The 23,506-nt window shown below is 28.8% G+C and overlaps 2 protein-coding genes and 1 pseudogene across 6 annotated transcripts in view; 1 reads left to right on the top strand and 2 right to left on the bottom strand.

Annotated features, from left to right (window-relative positions):
- LOC149061078 (uncharacterized) overlaps nt 1-23,506 on the bottom strand; it is a 288,522-nt pseudogene that overhangs the window by 44,302 nt on the left and 220,714 nt on the right. The gene's annotated exons all lie outside the window — the stretch shown is intronic.
- Nucleotides 4,470-15,003, top strand: LOC107169688 (uncharacterized). The gene is made up of 3 exons (XM_015519515.2): nt 4,470-4,658; nt 12,873-13,039; nt 14,266-15,003. The coding sequence occupies exons 2-3, from the start codon at nt 12,892-12,894 to the stop codon at nt 14,613-14,615; spliced, it is 498 nt and encodes a 165-aa protein (XP_015375001.1). The 5' UTR covers nt 4,470-4,658; nt 12,873-12,891; the 3' UTR covers nt 14,616-15,003.
- Nucleotides 15,974-22,968, bottom strand: LOC107169686 (MKRN2 opposite strand protein). 4 transcript variants are annotated; one of them, XM_015519509.2, is made up of 5 exons: nt 22,762-22,968; nt 21,635-21,785; nt 20,069-20,146; nt 19,764-19,979; nt 15,974-16,255 (listed from the first exon to the last, which is right to left on the bottom strand). In XM_015519509.2, exons 2-5 carry the CDS (start codon nt 21,760-21,762, stop codon nt 16,027-16,029), a joined length of 651 nt encoding a protein of 216 aa, XP_015374995.1. In that variant the 5' UTR covers nt 21,763-21,785; nt 22,762-22,968; the 3' UTR covers nt 15,974-16,026. The 4 variants fall into 4 exon arrangements, with proteins under 4 accessions (XP_015374995.1, XP_089074525.1, XP_089074492.1 ...); XM_089218399.1 differs by having other exon boundaries at nt 22,710-22,968; XM_089218366.1 differs by lacking the exon at nt 22,762-22,968 and adding an exon at nt 22,584-22,699.

Here is a 23,506-nt window from a genome sequence, read left to right on the forward strand (position 1 = left end):
GTCATCAGGTTGCAGTTTATATACGATTATTATCATAATATTATTACCATGATGCATTATATACTTATATTATACAATTCGATGCGATTAAATTATTAATAATTCATAAGGCAATATCTGCGCCTAAAAATTCACAAATACCGTGTATATACCCACAGTAATAATGTTTATTCAATATAAACATAACTAAACCAAAATTATTAGCGGAATTTAATTGCAATCCATTAAAATAAAATTGCACTCTTACATTTTTTGTGAATGCTGTCATTAAATTTGGTGATGCATCATTGGCCATCATTATACTATGGTGCCGTACTGAACACAATATTGGTATCAGGCCAGTATATATAATATCTGCAAACAACAGCTGCAGAGTATAACCGCCGTGGAGGGCAAGCTGCAAAAACGTTTCTGGTAATAAAATTTGCGGCCAAGTAATAAAAGCCATCATAATAACGGTTTTGTATAATACTGTATCATGTTTTATGTTTTTATGTTTCTAATTCTTACGTGTTTATTTAACTAAGTTGTTTAGCTGCGTTCAATGTGTTTATCATATTATGTTACTGTACTATTGCATAAGCGCAATCAAATTAAAACATTTAGGAGGGAAAGCCCTCAATTTTTTAAACAGTGTCACTCAAAAGCTTTCGTTTCACACATCTCTATAGAAAAATGTGAACAAAAACACTTTATGTGTATGGACTGCATAGCTGTAGGATAATAGCTCCTCATACTATACAACGCTATTTACTTTGTATAACCTGCAGTGCTGCAGCTGTCCAGAAAGCAATCAATCGTAAAAACTTAAATTACTATAATAAAGCTTATTGATTAACGACCACGAATGCTATAGGGCAGGGATGGGTAACTGGCGGCCCGAGTACCTTTTTTATCTGGCCCGCGCAACATTTTCAAATTACTTCATATAAAACCTCATCCTCAAGTATCACATTAAATAATAACTGTAAATATAAATAAATAAAGATAAAAAATAAATGTTAGTAAATTCGAAGGACCTTTTTTTTGTTGCTTTCTCCTATGCACTGCGGCCCGCTAGATTTTAAAGTACTTAAAAGTGGCCCGCTCGTTACTTTGAGTTGCCCATCCCTGCTATAGGGGATCTACCAATATATTCGTATTATTAAATTGGTTAGCAAAAATTTCTTTTTCAAATCTTAAATATTTATTAACTACCTACAAATATATATATTTATATGAAAAATACATTTTTATTTTCTTTATTATTATTTAATTTTATATTATGATAAAATTTTAGATGTTAATGATCAATAAGAAAGTAGTGAATCAACGAATTCCACTTCTAAGTGATTGTTTTAGAAGGCTTTGAATGTTTTGGACTGGTTTAGTCTCTCGCTCCCTCTAATTACGCATCTATATATTATGGCATGTCTTGCTAATAAAATCAAATAATATTTTTGTTTAATTATGATACAAAAACGATTAAAATTCAAGTAGGCATGACGCACCTAAGAGATCTCATAAGATGTGTCAACATTGTGACTAGACTTTTTACAAATTAAAAATCAAAGCTCTGGACAATATATTTTTCAAAATATAAATACAATTTGTAAAATAGTAAACTTATATTATATATCAGCCATTAAATTACAAATATATCGTATCAAAGATATATTCTTAATATTTTAAAACATTCATAATGTCGAATTAAACCTCAAATGTGCGCCATTTTCATGAATATAATATATAAATAGGTTTGTATTTAATGTGTAATAAAACGCACAATAGTAATAACTTCTATTAAACTTATATGGTATAAATAATTATATAGTAGGTACTTTTGGCTATATTTATTTCTATAAATAGTAGGTATCCACCCAGTGAAAACGGTGTAAAAAAGAAAATCGTAAATCTAGAACCACTTTTTTATCATACCACCAAAAATTTTGAAGGAAAATTATATACATAGATTAACCGCGGGCTGTAAAAAAATACAACAAACAATGATGCGGATTAGATACATTCTGGGTCATTTGTACAATATAGATTGTTCAATAACCATGCCGTATTTATAGTTGTTACTACCGCATAAAATAATTGGGACTAAATCATTGTCTCCAAGGTTGTTGTTGGACATTTTTTGTTCTCGGTCCATACCACAACTGGAAAATATGATAATTAATAATTCCATTGAAAACGAAATAAAAGGCAAGAATTTATCCGAGCATAATAACAATAATATCTGTGAAAAATAATTGGGTAAAAAATTTTCCTTATGGTTTAGAAATAAACAAGAAGTACACCCAAACGCTAAAAAAATATATCATAATAAAACATTGTTAACGTTTATTATTATAAATATATTATTTAATTTTATTGTAATAGTGCAATTGTCTTATTGTTTCGATAATCATAGGTGATTTAATATTCAACCCATACTTAATTAATACACCCAAATGATACAAGAGTCAAAAGTGGACATTAAATGTAATTTTCAAGTCAAGTAATTGATAGGTTGTTTTTTTTAAACAATAATTATAAATAAAAATATTAAATATTTTTATTGATTAAATAATTTAAACGAGACTCAAATGTAAATATTAGATAACTCAAAATATGGTTAATATCGTTATGGATTAATTAGGATGAATATTGATCAAAATGGTTGATTAACAACAATTTGAAAGATCCATAATCACTATATGTATGACAAAGGTAGAAATTCAAAAAAAAAAAAAAACTTATACCTATACAGAGTTAAGAATATTTTGTTTTAACAATTAATTTATACATTTGACTAAAATAACTCAAAATAATTATTACATTACATCATATATATGTAGGACAATAGGACATAGATATATATAACATGTATATTATACCTATATATATATATACGTGTAGGATTACAATGTAGGTACAAGGAAAAATTAAATAAATAAAAATATTACACATCAATAGAACAATATCTTAGCATTTCATTGAAAATTCTATGCGTAATACATAATAATAATGATCATAATTCATAATTTAAGCAAGCAGCTCCAGCCAACTGGAATTGATATACACATAAATAATTCATGAACACGCATAGACAACGTAATAATAATCGGCATAACGATGTGAAAAATATAACAAGATTTAAGAAAAATACACAAATATATACACATAGGCAGGTGTATCACATCAAATTTCATGCTCTCGTACTAAATGCTTTTAAGGGTCCTATATAAAATATTATTTAACATAAAATAAGTATTCCTATCAAAATTTCAAAAATTACAAATTTCTTTCAACGAGCCCCTGAAATAGCCGGGTCCCTATTAACTCTAAGTCCAACAGCCTCCCTTCATTGTGGGGGACCTGCCCTCTCAATAGGTGATGGCCGATGGAGTAAATATTTATATATGACAAACATATAATACATATTGGTACGTGAATATAAAATATACAAATAGATCGTTATAACATATTAAAAGTAGCACCTAGCACTAAAAAAAAAAAACAACAACAACAAACTACAGAAAAACAACAGAGCTATAGACTATTAAGTTAAAATTGAAGTAATAAATTTATGTAAAAAATAACATAAATTACAAACACTTTAAAAATTAAACGATATAAACATTGTTTTCTATCTTTAGGTGGTTATAAAATAAAACTTATTGTGTAACGTAAGTATGATTCTTCAGTAATCTAGAAAAAATGACCTCGAAAAATGGAGGAATAGCTATAGATGATTTGTAGAACTAAAATTTTAAACAATATATTAATCCTCAATAGCGTGAGGTAAAATTACGTTCTCAATGCGAAACAAATTGGTGGGATGTTTGTGAGATGTCTGATATTCATACTAAATTGTATAGTTTGAAAACATATACAATTATTAAACTTATATAGATACAAATGAACCAACAAATGAACAGAAATGTTTGTCTATATAATATATATCCTGATAAAATTATAAAATTATAAAATAAACATTTTGCTTTGCCCGTAGTTAAAATATCATTCACCAAGCTTAACTACTTATAAGTAATAAAAATAAGTTAGTCCTCTGTACTAACTTTAAAGATGTACCTACCTAATAAGCATTAAGCGTAGGTAGTATAAGATTCATAGTAAATTATTTATTATACCATGCCCAATAAGTATCCTATACGAAATGATGTATAATACATATACATTGATGATCACCATATACTTATACTATATACGAGTAGGCTCTTGTATTTTCTTAATTTCTAAGAAAAATAAAATAATATAATTTAATGTAGGTATTACTCGACGCGAAGAGTGAAACCAATGTTCCCCACCGCGACTGGCTATCAGCAGTAATAATAATATCTAATAATAATAATAATGATAATAATAATAATATAATGCACTGCGAAGGCGGCCTCCTCCGCCGCCGCCGCGATTTCGACCGTCCCCGCCCCCGCTCCGCTACCTGTTTGTACCTATATAAAACAATCAGACGTAGTCTTGAGGTGGTTCATTTAAAACAGCACCGACCGCTGCACACAGTACCTGTCACATACAGACATAATTCGAAGCTGCGACACCCGGTCAACTCACCCGCCGGATCCGACTTACCCGCATCTATATATAATTTACCTATTAGGTATATATATAGCTCTGCTATACAACTCGGCAACAGACACCTTCTCATCCACGTAAGTATAAAATATTATATTATGTACCATCGTACCTACTATTAAGGCTATTATAATAATTATCATTGTTTTTTCACATCGTTATAATTTATAATTTATCATATTTACTAATAATTACGTCCCAATACGTCTTTTATTATAGTTATGCCTATAGATCGTCCAAAGCACAGTTACGTCTTTTCTAAATGGCTTCGAACAATAAAATTAGATAAAGACATAATGTGTCTGTTGTTACATTATATGATTCAAACATCGAACTTACCTACCAGCCCCCAAAAACGAATTGTTTATTGTGGTTGGTATGATATGATGAGCAAAATAACACTTTCATTTCTATTTAAAAAATTATTTTCTCCAGTCATTTGAATTGTACCTAACCTAACCGATTTATATTAATACGCCTTGTATTGTGTTGGTAATCGTTTTACAGCAAATCTGAAGATTTTTGAAAAAACGCGTCTGTAGCTATATACAATATACGAGTCGTTAACGTCGTTGTATTTGAAATACGCTGTATTTTCGTGCAATAATGGTAGATAGATAGTATGGACTATTATAGCTGTGTGTTATATTTTTTTTTCTGAGAGAGTTTAATACAAATAATGCACTGTAATGCACATATCGCGTGTCAGCCACATTTGAACTAGACATATTATGTATTATATACTTGTTAAATTACATGCTTTACGATTTAGGCTTTTTAGTATTTTATTTTTTTCAATATTATAATATTATTATCTAGCTACTATTTATCTCACTGATTGCAAATCCACAAAGCCAATATGATGTTTGCCGATAGCATACATTAATCAATCTTTAGCAGCTGATCGTAAACATTTTATTGAATAAAAATTTGGCTAGGTAATTGTATTATACATTTTTTTTTTGATTATTTAATTCAAAATATCATGCGATGTGTCACAATATATTATATTATACCCAGATCAACACAAAAATTATTGATTAATTACCATTAATCTTTTAAATAAAAATAAAATCTCGGGATAGCAATAAATAAAACCATATTTTGTCAGTATTATAAAATAAATGTATACTTTTAGCTATTTTTATTTCCGACGTATCATCGCTAATAATGACTTTTTATTTTTTTTATATGAGTGTTATATTTGCTTCTGCAAAATTATCAAATTTTACTTACTAGTTATTTTTCATGTTGTAAATTATGAAACTCATATTTTTATTTAATTTACTGCAAGAAATTAAAAAAATATATATATTCGAACACTCGTGAAATCATTTATTTTGTTTTCAATTAAACTAAACATATAGTGTTACTATATTATGTATATTATCGTATGTAATATATTATTTAAGTATTATTATAATTTATTACTTACACAAAAAAAAAAAATTATTATGAAAGGGTGGATAATTATTGTACAAATTATAGAATTATATAGATATCAATTTAAAAACAAACATACTTAAAAACTTGTTTGCAATTATTTCGAATATTATGATGATTACTGTGGTTTTTTTTTTAAATATTTATTCAGGAATGAAATAATTATTGAAAAAAAGATTATTCAATTTAAAATAAAATGTACAAGGTTTTATTTTAATTATTAATTGACTTATAATAATGTATTTATTGCATTATCCTAATTGAAATAGTTAGAATTTTAATTATATACAGATCGAGAAAAAAGGAAAATTAAAATACCATTAATCCATGGTAAGCAGGGCGTTTTACAAACAATAATGAATATTGCAGGTGATTAGTTTTTTTGAAGGTGATAGGTACGTACTTGAGTATAGTATAGTGTACTTGTTAATTGTTATTACTTATGTTTCATAATGATTATATTCTAATCAACGGCAACGTTTCGAAATTTCATACAAATCAACGACGTCTATATACGACTGTACCTAGACGGAAATATTTTTCTGTTAAAATTTCTACGCAATAACAATTACATTATTTTTAATTGTTGATTCTTAACATCCGTTATTTGTTGAAACGAGCGGTATGATGTTTCCGAGTAGATAATATAATATACCAATGTTCACAGCACCAGATATTAAGTCATATAAAATAAATCAAGTTATTTTACGATTAGAAAATATTCTTTGAGAACAGAAAAATAATTTCAAAGTTAGACGCTAAGTCGTATACATAAATAAAGCATGGTTGGATGCTTTCGACGGTGCAAATCCGTTTATCTACTATCATACACTTATATAGCTCTTTTATATTATTATTTCTAAATTCAAAATATCCTTTTATATCGTCGCTTTTCTAATGGATTTGATCGAATAAATTGTTTTGTCTCTGTGACATATTTAGTTTTATATCATGAGATTACAATTGATATAATATAATATACCTATTATACCACTTATAACCTCAAAGTTCGTAGTTTTATTTACCTTATATGGGTAGGTACATATATAACATGATTTATAGTGACGTTTGGATCTACATTAAATTTTGTTTGTGAAAATCTTGATTCTCGAAAATTCGCCATTTACAAATTATAACACATCCAGGCATAGCATAATACATTTTATGAGTATTCTAATCAATCATTTATTTGAAGTCCATTCTTGTTTCGGTTGCTCCACAATAGCTCTATCATTTTTGTTAGATATAAGCTAATAGAGCTCGTAACAATAGTTGAATAATGTCCTACTGTATATGAATAGGTACGCATAATGTACTTATGTACGGAGGTACAACCCACTAATAGTAATAAAAATACTAATAGGTAATAATTAGTTAACCACTTGTTTTATAAATTCACCTACAAACAAAACACATTTCAGGAAAACACTTTCTAATTTAATTCAAAGTAAATAGTTCTTTTGCTTCGGTTAAAATATCAATGGACAGCTGTCGTATGAAAATTAAAAATTATGTGTAATTCAATGGGATGAAGTATTGTCAAACAACAATAAAAACAGTTTTAAACTTTTACTAATTTACTGAAATTTTCATTTTTGTTAATAAGATATATTATTAAGACGACATGCTTAAATGAAAAAAAACATTTCGGAAATTCAAAGTTCATATATTTTATTATCGTTACTTAAAATTAATACTTTTTCACTTTTGTTTAATCTTTCAATCTTTTGATTTAACGTCATAAGTCGTGCCGAACGAAATGCTAATGTTTTGAAATTTCCATTTCGTTCATTCGTTGTGTGTTAACCCGTTTGTGTTGTTTGAACGATCGGAAACCGAAAAAATACTTTGGAACATCGACAGCACCGCTGCATAATGTAATGAAGTATACATTTTGTAAATAAAAACTGGTAAAAACTAAATAATATAACCACTACTCATCTATATCTAACCATATTGAATGAAAATATTTTTTTTAATACGCCGAAATCAGAGATACATCGTGTCTACGTATAAAACCTAAATGAAAACAATATAATTTATATTATAATGGCCGTGAAAATTGAAATCAGTGGTCTCGGCTGAGTGCCGGACACGTGCGCTAATTACCTGTAAATCATTATCCTACTACGTAACGATGAAGACAATGTGGCGTGCGACGATGAGTAACAATAATAATAATAATCATAATCATCATCAGTCGTTCGACTCGGTCAACGAAACAACAGTGAATATGACGAGACGATGACATATATTGTGCAATGACGACGGCATGTACGTAGGATTGGATTTGGACCAAGGTTCAACGCGCGTTTTAGTGTGTACCGACATTATACCACGGTATACTCGGTACAGTTTCCTACTTACTTTTATACCAAGACATCGCGTCCACGATTATTGTATTTTAAATTATTATAATATTATTATGTCAAAATGAAATTTGTCAGAATCAGAACGCGTGCACAAATCGTATAACTTATACCGTCAATAAAACGATTAATGGAACATCATTGGAACCGGAAACTGTTTTCTCGAGTCCGCAGAGTCTGCAGAAAGAGAAACCGGACACGGTTTTCTGCGGATTTTCTAGTCACCGTCGTCCATGCCGCATCTCGCAAGAAGAAACGAAAATAATAACAATATATTAAAAATAAATTACGAAAACTGTTCGTCGCCACGGCCTGTCGACGACGCCAACCGATCGACACGACGACCCCAAGGATTCGTCCTCTAAAACAAGTCTGCTCCTGCATGGTATGATATAACATGTCATTATGCAGAATTTCTCTTGAACATCTCAGACGGTCGTCTTTGAAAAACTACTACAATAGGTATATAACAAATTTGTCATAATGTACGCACGCCTTTGTTTATTGTCTACTTTTACCTACAGTGTATATATTCTTATACTAGGTATCTATATTGTTTAATATTGCATATGTGCACGAATAATACGAAACATTACCATATTATTTACAAATGAACCGGATATTGTTGTAGTTATTATTTATATTTTGTTATAATGCAGTTTACACGGTCCTAGCAAGCGATAATTCGACGAGCATCAGACGTGAGAGTCGCATACTATGTATAGGTTAGGTTAGACGAACAAGCGATATGCTTATTTTTTTAAAGAATTTTTCCTGTTATCCAAAAAAAGGATGTCCACGTTTAATATGCTCAGCAGATTTTTGAGGAAGGATTGTTTTTAAAACCAATTATTATTTACACTATTTCGTCATTTCATATTATTTATGATTTATGATGTAAATGAACGGATGGAGTATTGGGGTAATTATACATTTATAAAGTTATAGAATCGAAAGAATATGCAATAATATAGTAACGGCTATTTTACTCGTAAATATTTATTGAATCGATTGCACTTTTGGTATACTTTGGTATACTCAATTAACTATTAGTCGATCCGCTCCTGCGGACTTGACAACATAAAGTCGACTTTCCTAATCTAACGCATCAAATACGTTATTATTGGATAGAAACACAATCATTTTAAACAGCTACATAAGATATCTCTCATATATGATATGATCACAGTATTTGATAATTATTTAGAACTTTTACCCGATCAATCAGATTCATCGATCCGATGAAGTAAATATTATTATTTATTCTTTAATCCTAGCCTAGTATATAATATTATGATAAGCAATAAAAATCGTTGTATTTGAAATTGTTTGCGATGACGTCGTTTTTCAAACAAGTGTCTTCAATAATAAATATCGTGATCCTCTCTGGCTCTCTGATATTTATTTTACAACTAGTGACATATACATGGAGTTTACTGTGTTAGTTGTATGGAAAATTAGGAAAACTCGGTGGCCCGTCCTTTATACCCATATGGCTGTATACTATATAAAAAGGCTATAGCCAATGTAATCATATTATATATATATATTTGTATATATAGCAAGGGAGAGTAATACACTTAGAGTGGATTGAAGATCAGTAAGACCCTCTCTGCAGCAAACTGCAATCTAAAATCTAAATCATAACTACGGAAAAAAACTGAAATACTTATACCGGCCTGACTGCCTACCTATCCATAATCGTAGGTACAAAAACAATGCCATATCTGTTATTTTATACTAAATAACATCAGTTTAGCTGAACCGAAACTAGTGTGAAACCAGAATACATACCTATTATACATGGTTGGGCGGAAAACGATTTTATTCGAGTAGATTTCGTAACGTCGGAGATGTTAAAAACCCGGCAACAAATGCGGTTCATATACCTGCCAATAGGGGAAAAAATCGATTTGCCTGCAACTGGCTGCAGAAGAAGGAGGGACGATCAGTGAACCACAGAAATACGGCAACGCGAGCGAGCGAGCGAGTTCGAAACAGACGATAATTTCACTAATTTAAATGTGAAACTGAAACCTTGAAGGAAGTTGCATAATATATAGTTAGTCCTTGAAAGTGGACGTGATTTGATTTTATCTCCTGGAAGTGAAAGCGTTGTGCACACACGCATTCGAATATATTATTAGGTATTCTATATGTATACTGGCGCACGCACACACACTCACATACACGAGTACCTATATGATATAAATATTATAATATTAAACCGAACGGTTTTGGTAAATCGAGTTAAATGTACTATTCTAACATGAACAGACTGATAAGAATTACCCAGGGCCAAGTACACTAGCACTATAATATTATATAAGTGCTTATTCAGTAGTGGGCTAGTATTGACAACTACCTACTACCTAGTACAGTAGTAGTACCTAGATGGTATTTTTTATTCATAACACTTTAAGCTTTAGATGGATATGTCGCCTGAACATGTTTTGTTTGGTGTTGATTAAGCACTCTTAATTTTTTATAGGCGATTTTCACTCAAGTCTATCATATATTATATATTATATGCATTATTAATAAAATTCAACAATAGGTACACTGAACCAACGATAATTTTTGGACAAATCGTTTTTGAACAGATATCGACTAAGAACAAGACAATAATGCATAGAAATCACCTAGTTGTCATCGTATTTTACGAGCGCAACTATTACTTGGACGTGAATCGTATACGGCGTATACCTACTGGCTACTATACGCAGTACACACATGAAATAATAATATTTTACTTAAATATAATACCTATATTGTTATAACCTTTCACCGTATTCTTACGCGAGTAATAGTAATAATACATACATATTAATGACGGGAAAGTAGTCGTTTATTAATGCAAAGTATATACTATATTGTAGGACATGTAGGTACTTATCGACGCTGTATATTACGCGAATCGGCGGAGGGCACTACTTGCGCGCACATATTTAATAACATAAATATTATCTTACAGGGTAGGTAATAATATAAAATACTACGAACACACTATACGCATAAAATTATAAATATAAATGTACCCACTGTTAATATGACCGTCAATAAGTTCTACATTTCAACGCTTTAGTTCGATCTGCACTATCTTGTCAAATATGCTGCCTTTTATGTACAGTGGGAAATGTTTTACCCGGAGCAACTATTAAATCCAAAAACGAACGTGTCGTATTGGTAAACAGCTTTGATTTTTAACGATCGATCATCATATTTCCACGGAATTAACGAAATTATATTTCTTAATAGCGAAAATAGTGAATAGTGATCACTAATTAATGTGACTTATTTCGTCAATTATATTAAAAAAATCTTGTCTATTATTATTGGTTTTAAAGTTATAAATATTTATCATCGTGATTGAACCATTCGGACACTCAAACTAAAACATACAAAATATATAATAATATGTCACTGCAGCAATGTATTATTATTAATATTTAATTTCGAGGTTGGAAATTAACTAGTTTAAACGTTGAAAGTTTTTGTTTCTCGTACAACTTTTAACTTAACCAATTACTTTTTACTACAATGTAAACTTAACGAGTGGTTTTTGAACACGACAATTTCATTTGAGTAAAAAGTGTATTACCTAGATGACTAAATATATATTTTAGTTGAATAAAATATCGTTGTGAGGTATTTCAAAAAAATAATATTGCTCAACTATTTGTCTTATATAGTTTTACCGTGGTGAACTGGTGAAATGTCTGGTTCGTTGGCTTTGGCTACCATCATGGTTATAAATATTTTTGATATCTATTTGTACCTAACCTATAGGTAATATGAAAACAATTCAAATGTATTTCAATAATATTGTATGTTAAAAAGCATTGATTATACTTTATACTTATTGATGAAATAGCGTAAATCAACATTTATTATCTAAAAATGAAAAATAACTGAACTAACAAAGCCTTCTATACCTAATCAGCGGGGCCCAAATAAATAATCTAATACAGTAGTCTAAGATAGCGATGAAAGAATGATAAGAAATAACTGCAATAAGTTTCAGAAACACCAATGTGATGTTCAATGAGATAATATTGTTCGTTTGAAGTTTAAGCATTTTTGGTTGGGAATATATTTTCGAGAGCAAACATTTATCATCAACTATTATTCGTATTCATCGTGATATTCATTCACGATTTTAGATTTATACTCGTAAAACTCAGTTAATTGAATATTTGAATAAGAAAATAATTTGTATGGGTATATAAACTAACGATATACCATTAGCTACCAATTTAATTCAAGTCATGTCCATATAATACATTGGTTGTGAGTGTTGTGACTTTGATTTTCTCTTAACAACTTGTATTAAATTTAAAATATCTACAACACGAATATTGACTGCCGTGAGGAACTCTTATGTATATGTATGTGTATAAGCGCGTCAATAATCTAGAATTATTGTTACAAGATATAATAAGAAAAAAAGTGGAAATAAATATTTTATTTTATTTTCAGTGTTACCCATCAAAACAAAATGGATTACAGACTGAGTGTTTTGGCAATGGTGTTGGGAGTGGCTGCGATTGTACTCTCTGCTGACGAAAAATCATCGACATCCGCACCAGAAGCTGAAGCAACGATCAGAATTTACCGCAGGCTCATACCGGCAGATGTCCTAAGAGGTTTGTTAAAATATTTTAAATCCATCGAATTAAATGCATTTAACCTTTATAGTAAGGAATGCAATATTAATTGAGATGAATTTAATAGCTAGACTGCAACTGTCCGAATTCACGACCTTATAAATATTATAGTTTTATGATATAAATCGTTTAAACCTTGCATAATATGTCCCACGCATTGCTATTTTATAGCAATCTACATTTACACACCACATCACCGTGATATTTTCTCCATGTTTGGTTGTCACTAAAATGTTGCCAGCTTAGTAGATATAACGCGAAGGTTCGTTGTCCATAAAACAAAACAGCGGTACGGCCTTAATTGAACCGAGGAAGTGTGACCGCTTTCCATTAACAGCAAAGCCTATTTTGACACGGGTTCGATTATTCGCAAATCAAAATAGAAATCTCAAGAACATTGATGTTTATAACTGTGGCTTATTATGGACACATTCTAACTTGATATAAAATTATAAGAGCGCAATAAAACAACCAAGATAACATTTATAAGTGTAAATCATATACAAGTTTATCAACTTGTTAGGATTATTCAATAATAACCATTACTGCTATCGTAGTATAGTTACTATCTATTCGTAATGTTAGATAGGTAGGTACTTCTAAGTTGTTATTATAAACCATTTGACCATTCAAACATATTCGGTGCTGGAAATACCAAAACAGTTAGAACAATAGGTTTTTTTATTTAACATTATAATTTGATCTATCACGTTTATTTTATAGAATATTATTTTAGGTATTAGGTAGGTTAGGTTAGGTTATATAAAGCGCTATATATAATAATTACTGTTACAGCGTTTGGCATTTTTAAAGAAGAGAAAATAAAACTCCGTCCCATTTAAGATGTATAATTTATTACTCATTACCTACATTGAAATAATATATAGAAATCTAAAATTATCCAATTCATAATGACTCCCTATCTATCGGTCAAATTACAAGCCATACCGTACTATTATTATGCATAAATTATAATATTATGTTGTACACATGCTCGCAAATGTTTGATAACTACATTATAAATCTTAATTTTGAAGTATTTAACACTTTCACGGTTATAAGAAAAACTAAATTAAAACAGCCAAACTAACTACATAGGTATTGGAACATGAAATTGAAACATTATTGCTAACTATAATATATGATCTATATACAAATATAACATAATAATGTGACGACAACGTGTGTATCTGCCCCCATCACAGATTTCCCTGGACTGTGTTTCGCGTCGACTAAATGTGCCACCGTGGAGCCAGGACATACATGGGAGCTATCACCATTCTGCGGACGTTCCACATGCGTGCAAGGTGAAGGCACCGACCGACTGTTGGAACTGGTCGAGGACTGTGGTCCATACCCCAAGTCCAACCCCAAGTGCAAGCTGTCCGAAAAGACCAACAAGACAGCTAGTTTCCCGGACTGCTGTCCCGTGTTCGAATGCGAGCCCGGCGTTAAGCTCGAATACCCACCGATCGCTGGAATTGAAAGCTCAGAATCAACCGATGGCGGCGCCGAAAGCACCTCCACCACGTCCACGGAAAAACCAAAAGCTTGATGACGAGGGAAACGTGGAAGATCCATTAACCCTCAACCCCTACACCCCCTCGCACTACAGTCATCATCCCCACAACATCGCCCCGCGCACTTCTCATTATTATTAATATTACATACCTATATTTTTTTTTTATTTTTTTTGTAACACGACTCACTGTAAACGAAATGTTTGGAAAAAATTCTGTTGTACAATTTATATATATTTATATATATTATACTACCTATATTTACATACGTGTATCTATAAAACATGTACACATATTACTAGATTAAAATGTCATAATTATGATGATAATGTTATGATTACACTTTTGACAAAGTTCCCTATTAATTAATTACTATAGTGTATAATCGTGAGAAAAAATAATCAACTATGAGTTTTTAATTAATCACTTTTTTTTATTACCTACTATCTACTATTATTGCACCTACCTACAATGACACAAAAATTATAATATAAAGCCTTATACAGACGAAGTGGCGTAATTTGAGGGGGGGGGGGCAAAGTGAACATTTGCTCCTTTCTGATCGTAAGAACGGTCCGGTTGTTGGTGATTTTTCTTCTTATTTTGATGAAATACTTATATACCTAGGTAATGTTTTATAAACACTAGAAAACTATTGCCATGATATAAAAATTACAATTAATATTTATAGTTTTTTAGTTCAAATAAACAGACACTAATGCCTGATACTATAGAAATTCTAAAAAAACCGAGCATTCTCAAATGTTTGCATGATTTTGAAAAAAGCTTCAATAATAGAATTTACCCATTCGCTTTTTCAATTACATTTTAACAGATATGGTCCATATTAAAATTTAATTTGTTCGACTTCTTAAGAAAAATATAAAATAATGCCACTGAAGTCCATAATTATTTAACTCATCACATATTTTTTGCTTTAAATTGAGGCTATTTTTGCCTCAGAGACTCATACAACTCTGTAAACTGTGAATCATATTAAAATTAAAATTAAAATTAATTAAGAAATAAATCTTACAAAATGTTAAAACTTAACTATAAAAGAAACACTTCACGAAATAAAAAATAGCTTCTTCCATCTATAATAAATTAAATTTATCACAAATTTATTCGTTTTTGAAAAAATATTGTGATTGTACAAGTACAATAGTTATTACAATATCTACAACAATACGTAACTCACAATCTCTTAAATTTTGTAAAAATTGCCTATATTGGGCTCTTTAAGAAACTAAAAATACTTTAGACTTATGCTGACGGGGGTCGTCGCGTCGAATATGATGTTTAAATAAAATATATCCGGTATCCAATTATTTAACCACTTTGACCACAGAAGATAGATAAACGATATTTATATGAATATGAATACGATGCATAAAATAGAAAAGCTTTATTTAATTATAGACATTTTATTACTTGATAATTTAATTATGTACATAATATTTCATTCGAAGGTTGGTTGTAAATATAGAAACCATTTTCAGTTATTTTTCTATATAGACAAATGTATTTATAAGCTTTTAACGTGGCTGGAGCTACGTATAATTCGGCAAAGTCTTCTCTCGTTTCAACATGATGTACCGGCGAATGGAAGCCGTTGAACTGTTTTATGAAAGCCATTATGAACGAAAAACAATTGTGATCCTCTTCGTTGTATCTATTAGATAAAAAAAATACTACTTTAAGGTGTAGACCAATCATGAAATACGTATTATATACAAAAAAAAAATGTATTAAATATTTATTGAGTATTGTTTTTTTTTTATATATTAGATTCTGAGCGCAGCGAATGAATGTATTGCATTTAAAAAGATGCGTTTTCTTCCTTTTATTAATAATTTGGATATCAAAAATACTCAAATTTTTAGCATCAGTATTTTTTTTAATAGAAAAGCGAATCTAATACTATTAAGACGTTTTAAATCAAAAATTCATAGAAATTTTTAAAAGCATCACGAAAAAAAAAGTTAAAAACAAATGGTATCTTACGCATAAATCAATTTTAGAAAAAAAACTTATTTTGCTTTTTGGTTTACCTGATTACCTCAAAAACTAATAACCACATAGACACTTGAAATGTTCACCAAATATTAATAATAACATTTTCAAATTGTTTTAAAAATTATTGTCGATTAAAACTTTCCACTTAGTAAAAAACTTTGAAAATTTAATGTAAGGTTACCTCATAAAATGCTTTAATAACTGACAAAAAATATTAAAGATACACGAACACAAATATTTTTCTTATGCGTAAAAAGTTCTTTGACAAGATTCATCAAAATCTTGAAACTTGTCAAATTATTCTTCAAATAGAAATTTATATAAGTTTTTCTTTTCATAGCTTATACATTAGAAATTTTGATAGAAGATTCCTCACAAATTTGCTATGTTACGCACTAGTAAGGATGATCTAGAATTGCCACCCAAATTTGGGTAAATAAACTTTTTTCACTCGAATTGCATCCGGGCTTTTTCGGAGGAAATTCGAGTATACCCAAATAGTTTATCCGAATTGCCTCCATATAGCATACTTAGAGTAACTATCGATAGTTTTGTAGATTATTTTGTGAAATGCAATAATCTTGTCGATCACTGATTATCAAATTTTGTATTTATTATTTTTTTTATTATTAATTATTATTACAGCTGTCAGTCTATTTAATAAAATATTATAACTATACATATATTATCATTTATTTTCTCAGTCTATAATATGTAAGGTTATACCTAAATAGATTCCAGTACAAGAGAGTCACTAAATTTTTCAACTACTTTTTTTCGGGAGGCAATTCGAGTTAACTTTTAAAAAAAAAAATCACAGGAGGCAATTTGTGAGCGCTTATTGTAAGACGGAGATAACACATGTGGGTACCACGACCTCTTAATGGAAATTAAAAAATAAAAAGTTGAGTATAAGTTCACATTAATTTTTTATGAAGGTTTGAAGATAGAATTTTGTTAACATTTTTAAATAAACAAAACGCATAAAATAATCTTATTATAACTTTGTATATACAATTTTAGATTCTGAACGAAGTGATGAATGTATTGATTTTACAATGATGTGTGTTTTTTTTTTTTTGTTTTGTTTTTGTGTCTGTGTACAGCATAACTAGTCGAAATAATGCTTCAATTTCAAACTTTGGGGGTGGTTTCCGATGTAAAAGTGAATATCCTTGGTGCATTATATAGGTCAAAAGTAAACATTTTCCAACAGTTTTCAAAAAAATCGAAAAAAAAAATGACAGAAAAACGGGAATTTTTACGCAAAACCAGTTTTCGACCAAATCGATTTTTTTATATAGTTGTAATTCAAAAACTAATCACTGTAAATACTTGAAATTTACACTAAATGTTTATGCTAGTTTTATCTATATAAGTTTAATTTTCAAAAAATTTTGACTTTTTTGAGATATTTATAGACCACTGAAATTTTCAATTTTTCTGAAATTTTTTTGTGAAGTGTCGATAAAATATTTTTTGCCCTATCAAAATACTTAAAAATTTAATACAAGGTTCCTTATGAGTTGTTCTTATTGTAGCTAAAAAAAATTAAAAATCGTTAGGCATAATTTTTTTTTATAAGCGTTTATAGAGTTCAAATTTTTACAAAATCTGTCGAAAACGCGAATATTTGCAAGTAATTTTGAAGTTGAAAAATCATAAAATGCTTTGTGTTTATAACTAAGAATTAAAAATACAACACTAAGTTTTCCATAGGTTTTCCTCCAAGTAGCTATAGAGAAAAATCGAAAAATCGAAACATCAATATAGGAAAAATTTTAAGTGCATTTGAATTTTAAATTTTTACAAAATAGTGTAACGATAACGATTTATCCTCAAACAATTTTAAATATTTGTAATTATTCAAAAAGTATAAGTAAAAATCACGAAAATTATTTTAAGCTAGAAATTCATAAAAAATTTTCTTTTTAAATCTAAGATTTGAAAATTTTTAATAATCTATAATATATCTTAGACAGATAAACCGTCTCCGTTCATAATCGTTTTTCGTACACAATGATACCTATCATTGCAATCAAATTTAACCTACCCTAGTCAGAGGTCCATCCCACCCCCAATGTACAGCAGAGCGATACCCACTTATCCGCTTTTTGTATTTAGATTTATGTAATTTTAAAAAAAAAAAATCAAATTGGGCTTTGTTATTTATTGATTTGTATTTGATTTTTGTAAATTATTATGTGTTTCCATAAACACTTGAATCATTTGAACCTAAACATGAATTATATTAGGAATAATAATACATATGATATAAATAATGACAAGGGTTTGGGACTTATAGAACTTAAAACCATTAAAATAAGCAATGGAATAGTTTTGTTAATCCTGCAATGATGTCTCGAATGAAGATGAAATACGGGATAAAGCATAAGATAACAAAATTAAAATAATGTAATTAGGTAAGGTAATAGAAAAATATATAGTAGTCAAGCTGTCATAGTATCTGACTAAAAACTAATAAAAAAGATGATAGAATTATTTTTAAAATATGGGTTAAGTCAGTGGCCCACGTCATCATTCATAATTAAACCGAGATATGCAAAAAAGCAAAAATAATCTAAAAAACTGGAAATAAGAAGTGTTTTTTAAAAATCATTGAAAAAAAAAACACTTACAAATTCCATAATTGAATGTTACTGCTAACTACAATATGCTTTAAGTCTCGATCCCTGATAATGACCACATCCATACTCCGTGCAGTAGATACCTTGGTATATAATTAAAATGTTAAAACATTGATTTTATGATTGTATATTTATAGATAAACTACATTCAGATGTCTACTTAATCGCACAGCTTTTTTTCTTCGACATGGCATAAGGCATAAAAGTTTGGCTTAACTAATATTGTGTTTATTATGTTTCAGATTACCTTATTGTATTTACTTATTTTATATAACTACTTGCAATTCATTTGCAAATAATTGGAAGTATTTTGTAGTCAATTGGACAGAGTGGAAGAATTGAGAACATTGGGCAAAGTGGATAGTGATACTTTATACACTAAAGCAAGAATATTATTTTTTATTTTTTATAAATTAAAATTGTTAAGACCCTATGTAAGGTGGATACCACACCAATAATTGTAACCAATTTTTACTTACGATCGTTCAATTTATTTTTAACTTCAATTCAACAAACCTAGCACTGTCCCAACACTCATTTTTTACTATATTTTTTAATATAGTATCCCAATGTGTTCCAACACAATGGTCATTCAGTTGATTCAGTTGGTACACAACTAAACATTCTTGCCATTTGTCTGTATCTTCATTTACTCCATTCCAATCATATGATATAACAGTACCTCTTGACGTTGTCACTCCAATATGCAAGTCATCCATTAACTGGTAATTACTAATAAAATTATAAGATAGGTTTTTTTTTGTTCTATGAATTTTTCAAATGAAATCATTTACAAAAACTATAACATTAAATACACTCACTTTAAAAAATCCTCTCGAGTTGGTTTCACAACAACAGAGCATGATTGCTGAGATGCTCTTACAAAAGGATAAGGGACTCTTAAAATAAAAAATAAATATATTTCAAAATGTATTTATTTTAAACTTGTTGTAGAAAAATGTTGCTTATTGACACAGATTTATATATATAACAGAATAAACTACAGTGTGCACATGATGTATTATTGTAATATTTCATAAACTTCATTCTCTTAAAAATGATTTGTTATAAAATTATGGTAAACAAAAAAAACAATAGCTCAATATTTTACTTTTAATAATACCACTTAATTTTAACTAGTAGTTTAATAATGCAATAATTATTTTTCATTCCATACTTGTTTTATAAATCTGTTGCATTCATTGTTCTTATTCAGACTACAGTAATTATGAAACCCAAACATAGAACAAATTTTAAGATTATCATGCTTTCAAAAATGTAAAGCAGTAGAAAGTGCTGAATATTGGCTAAAAAGATTATAATAATATTATATTATAGCAGATACTAAATACAGAGAGTTATATATAGGTTAGAAACATAGACCGGCCTATCCGATACCAAATATATTGATAGCCACATGACGACATGGTGCAGTGATGGAGCTCGTTTAATATATATATAACAATATAAATAAAAATACAACATTTAAAAAATACAAAATAATAATAATATATATACATAAATGGTACCATATCAGACTAACTCAATACCGAAAAGTGCCACCTATCTTGACATGGTGGAGACGTGAAGTGGACCTGTCAATTAGTAAAAGGTCTATAAGTTAGGGGGGTTACAAGCACTGTATGTATCTCACTGTCTGTTTTTTAAATTATGAGCCATGACTAGAAGTACTTAGTAGTACACTATAGGTGGAGTATAATCGACATGGCTACACTATAATTTTTATAGTTTGTACTGTAAGTTATATGTTTATATCCTTATACAAGGTCTATGGTTATATGTAATACAGTGATCGCTGCTTATTGAAATCAAAACTTAATGGACTTATTTGTCAATATGATTCAAATAGACTGGTCTTGAAGGGGAAAAAATGTCAATGGTCAAAGTATATTTTTAAGGATATTTCCTAAATTTTCAGTCTATCTTCTCGATTTAATCGCTTATATTGTGACAATTAACACTATTACTTTGACATATTCCATAGAAAAGTATAAATGATTTGAAAATATTTTTTATATCATTCAAAGCTGTTATTTATAAAATAATACATTTTTTTTTAATGTAATATTTTTATTGTTACTATTTTTCTTTCTTTTTTTTCTGTTCTTCAACAAAAATTTAATTTAAAATCTAATATTTTACAAATCATACACTTTTTGGTACCTATATTTTATTTAAAACAATATAGTGTCCATATTTTTCGTAGAATTATTATTGAGTTTTACAAATCATTCCTAAAGTAAAAAAGATATATTTTAAGAATTTTTTCAATCCAACCTAACATTATATTTGTAAGTCTATAAGAGAATGTTTAAAGATAGGTCCAGGTAAAATAAGACTAAATAACAATGAAAATAATAGTTTACCTGATTGGAATGCTCTGCAAATTTTTTAAGCATATTTTGCAAATAGGACAATTAGTTGGAATGTTTATACAGTATATGTTCTTATTGTTACAATGCTGAAAGCTAATTATACCAGAATCATTATTCATAACAGTTGGTTGAATAACAAAATCTGCAACAAAAAGTTTGCAGTTAACAACTATTTGTAACATCAATAAATAAATAATGTAGATAATAATACAAAATGTTTAGAAATATTTCAACACAAAAGGTAGATTCTAGATTTTAATTCTTATACAAAAACTGTATTAATACGGATATGATAAATCGGCAGTAGATCTATTTGTATGTCAAAACAGTATTGAAAGATAACATTGGTTAATTTTTAATGAATGTCAGCATAAATGAAACTCACTTCTGTTGGAATTGTACAGAGACTTTAATAGTAGATGTGAATTATATTATATACCTATTTAGTAATTAGTAATAGAAGTGAAAATAAATTTCTATTCAAAATATGTTTAGAACCTTATCAATATAAACAATCAACATGGTTATTATGTATTATTTACACTATCTATAATATTAAGGTGCATTTTGGTAGAAATGCACTTTATCACTTTATGATGGTCACCTATTGTTTTTGTGTTCAAACAAAATGAATAAACCTCAAACAATATTCTATACAATTAAAGTTTACACACGGAAATATACATTAAAATGTAAAAATGACCAACTAAAATAATAATGACATTACCTATCTTAAGAGATGATAAAAATGAATTAATTAATTTTAAATTATACTTATCACACAAGTGTAATCATATAATATTTTAATGAATAGTATTCAAAAACCTCATCAAATCACATTTTAAAAATACAAGTAACAATTAGTATTTTAGTACCAAATGTATAGGAACTGGAGTATAGAGGATCATTCTAATATAGTGATAAAAAATAAAGACATTACTTAAGAATAAAAAAACAAGTGACTGCACGGATTCAAGTATACATTTTTCTTTAAGTGAAGAAGTTAATTCAAATTGTGTTATTAAACTCCAACAGCTCTTAACAATCTAACTATAAATGTAATTACTTCAAATGATTTAATTAAGTAAAATTGCTCGATTAGATATTTTTTATTTTACCAATTTTTTGATAATCTGATAGTGCGGACCAGTACGCAGTCAATATTATAGTATAAACTAATTTTAAATAATAAAAAAAAATTAAACAAAACTACAGTTACAATTAAGATATGCTTCAGCTTCAAATTTGTGAATTAGTTACAAAATTAAAAACTTTGAAACCGATAGTCGATACACTGATCTTGTGAACTAAGTATAATATGCATAGACCTTATAAGGTGTCTATGATAATATGTGATAATATTGATAACATAATAAGTTATATTTTGATTTAAGATAGTTACAATGATAAGGAATATTGACAATTCGTGTTATAATAATATATAGGAGTAGACATTAGTAAATCCATAAACATAACAAGTATTTTGTTACAACTATTTAATCCAGACTTATTAATCTACATAATGTCATTGTGGATTTACTTATGAATCCCGATTGTATGGTTATATGTATTATGTATCTGTGATAAATCCATCTTGCTACATAACAGCTGCTGTCTACCGTCATTGTATCTTTGTTCGAGATATTATTAGTATCCTTATATTAAAATATTCATAGCTCATGAACTAAGGTAGTATCAGTAATATCATAGACATGTAAGTTACCTAATAGTTATGAATTTGATAGGGGCTCGCCGGCTCGGAAGTTAATGCATTCTGCATTTTTTGAGAACTTTTTTGACTATGCTCCCTTGGCCACAAATATGTTTCATTAGCATGTGAATCTGTCACTAATTTTTATTTTG

Source organism: Diuraphis noxia, unplaced genomic scaffold (genome assembly GCF_037042655.1).
Source record: "Diuraphis noxia isolate RWA-SAM2 unplaced genomic scaffold, SU_Dnox_SAM2 contig0001, whole genome shotgun sequence".
Taxonomy (NCBI): domain Eukaryota; kingdom Metazoa; phylum Arthropoda; class Insecta; order Hemiptera; family Aphididae; genus Diuraphis; species Diuraphis noxia.